Raw genomic sequence first — 2,551 nt, 5'->3', positions numbered from 1 at the left:
TTTATTCTAATTTAAAGAATTCAAACTTAATTATTTTTGCCAACAAATCATATCTATAACTCTATACACTTTCATTAAAAAATTAAATTTAACATAAGTAGCTACAAAATCAAAAAAAAAAATTTTGAAGAAGATATTTTTCCCCCTAATTATTAACCAAGAGAAACACAACTAAATGCCAATTTTACAATCATTGAAAAAACTTTTTAAAATTCCATGCAGTTGAATCAATTGAATAAACGCATTGTTCATATACTAAAATAATTTAAAACATTAAATTAGAAAATTAAACAAAAGATCATTACTTCAAAAATATTCTGACAAATCCAACGGTCATAAATATACAGAGATCAACTGAAAATGTGATCATATAACAACCCACTGACACAAATACAGATTATAAACGATTGAAAACTCCAAGGTCCCGGGTTCGAATCTCAGCCCCAATTGATCATCCCCAGAAACGCAGATTTAATCAGGCACCATTCGATCCGGTAGTCTGATGAGCCGACGGCTGAGAAATCTCGGCAAAATGATCAGATCTCCTCCGTGACCGAAAGGAGAAGAAGCCCACAGAAAGCCCTGCTAAAACAACCAAGAAAACTCCAACATTATATGACATCACAGCCAACATGAGAATGTAACCAGTCGCGGCATTAACGGCAAAAGCCGCAGTTTCAGCAATAGTAGTCCCCAATTTTTTTGTGCCCAAATCCTTGTTGTTGAAGCTTCCATGGTCGGGCTCAAAAATCCGAGCCCTGACATGTATGAGAACCTGGTGGAACAGCGCCAGAGCAAAGATGGCCGCCAGTGTGAGCACATATTGGACTACCGTGTGAGTAGACCATCCAGAAAACATTAGATCCACTCTCCTCCCCCAATAGAATGCCATTTTCATCTCCATCTTCATGTTCATTCCTCCCGTTCCATCGTCATGATCAGGCATGCCCTTCATCTCTGGATCCATTTTTAACTCGACGACTTGGGGATTTAGGTGTTCTTTGTTGGGTTTGGTTAGATTTCAAACCTACAACTTAAACACACATCGATTATGGCGGTTCAGATACCTAAAACTTGATCAAACATTGATCATGGCGGTTCAGACCGTGCCGGTCATGAGGTTTTATTGAAAAGATGTTTTTCTTTTGTGGGTGTTGTTGAATATAGGCAGATATTCTGGATTTCAGACCTGGAAAAAACTATAACTTAATCAAACATTGATCATGGCAATCCAGAGACGTAAACCTTAATAAGATATTGCTTCAGGCAATCCAGAGACCTAAAACTTAATCAGAAATTGCTTATGGAGAACGAGAGACCTGAAACTCTCACGAGGAGTTGTTAATTGAGAGACTTTATTTTACGGGTGTCGTTCAATATGGGCCCTGGAAGATCTAAAACTCAATCAACCATCAAAAAAAAATTGCTCATGGCAGTTCATAGACCTAAAACTGTAAGGAGTTACTGAATAGGTGTTTTTCCTTTGTGTCGTTGTTGAATATGACAAATATTCCGGATTTCGGCCCTGGAAAACGTAAAACTCAACAATCAAACATTGATCATGGCAGTTAAGAGACCTAAAACTTAATCAAAAATCACTCATGGCCGTTCAGAGACCTACAGCTGTAAAGAGGAGTTGTTGAATAAGTGTCTTTCTTTTGTGGGCTTTGTTGCATATGGAAAATATTCAGGATTTCAACCCTGGAAAACCTAAAACTTAATCAAACATTGACATTGTCACTTCAGAGACCTAAATAAAACATTGATCATGGCAGTTCGAAACGGTACCTGTCATGAAGTGTTGCGGAAGACGTGTTTTTCCGGAAGACTGATTCAAGCATTCATCATGGCGGTTCAGAGCTTCTTAATTCTCGGGAGGGACTTTAATGGCGGATTGTGAGGAACTGGGGCATGCAAACTCCTTGTTTATAGAGAGGACTCACAGGCAACTTGCACGAATCCTCAAACCAATCGAAACCATTATCATGACAAATTGTGGCCCCTGATTTCATTAGAACTATCAATGGGAGATGTTCTCTATCTAGACCAGACCGCCTGGTTCTTCAAACAAGCCAAATTTTGATTTTTGTTTAATGAATGAATATGGATAAAATATATCTTTGTGTATGTCTTTGGGATAAGCCGGTTGTCAGGGCCGACCTCACACTACATTTTCAATGATTTGGAGAGGATTTAGCTCTAAAAAAGAGGTGATATTTTGTATTAGACTATAAGAAGGGTTTATTTTAATATCAATGATGTATTATGTATTCTTTAAAAACTAAAGACATATATAAAAGTCTAATCATCGATGCTATTTAAGATTTGATGAATCAAAGGTGACATAGGAGAAATAAATTTAAAGTATTTTTGTAAGAATTATGTTAGCATGCAATTTATTAATCTTTTGTTCAATAGATTTAACATTGATATAAGGTTTAAGATAATGTAACGTGTTACAATATTAAAATCATTGTCTGGGATGTCTTAGTATGGTCATACATAATTATTTGTTAATGTTTTAGACACTACACGATCATTTTAAATTGTT

The 2,551-nt window shown here is 36.3% G+C and overlaps 1 protein-coding gene across 5 annotated transcripts; it reads right to left on the bottom strand.

Annotated features, from left to right (window-relative positions):
* Positions 1–278: 278 nt before the first annotated feature.
* On the bottom strand, positions 279–2,109 carry LOC149576739 (copper transporter 5.1-like). 5 transcript variants are annotated; one of them, XM_089819459.1, is made up of 4 exons: positions 1,789–1,922; positions 1,622–1,701; positions 1,320–1,525; positions 279–1,189 (listed from the first exon to the last, which is right to left on the bottom strand). In XM_089819459.1, exon 4 carries the CDS (start codon positions 965–967, stop codon positions 476–478), a length of 492 nt encoding a protein of 163 aa, XP_089675585.1. In that variant the 5' UTR covers positions 968–1,189; positions 1,320–1,525; positions 1,622–1,701; positions 1,789–1,922; the 3' UTR covers positions 279–475. The 5 variants fall into 5 exon arrangements, with proteins under 5 accessions (XP_089675585.1, XP_089675566.1, XP_089675576.1 ...); XM_089819440.1 differs by having other exon boundaries at positions 279–1,525; positions 1,618–1,701; positions 1,789–2,087; XM_089819450.1 differs by having other exon boundaries at positions 279–1,525; positions 1,622–1,710; positions 1,789–2,085.
* Positions 2,110–2,551: the final 442 nt, after the last annotated feature.

This window comes from Cupressus sempervirens, chromosome 1, assembly GCF_028749045.1.
Source record: "Cupressus sempervirens isolate cs-2001-9-10 chromosome 1, ASM2874904v1, whole genome shotgun sequence".
In the NCBI taxonomy this organism is placed as follows: domain Eukaryota; kingdom Viridiplantae; phylum Streptophyta; class Pinopsida; order Cupressales; family Cupressaceae; genus Cupressus; species Cupressus sempervirens.
This window is presented reverse-complemented; position numbering and strand designations above follow the sequence as displayed.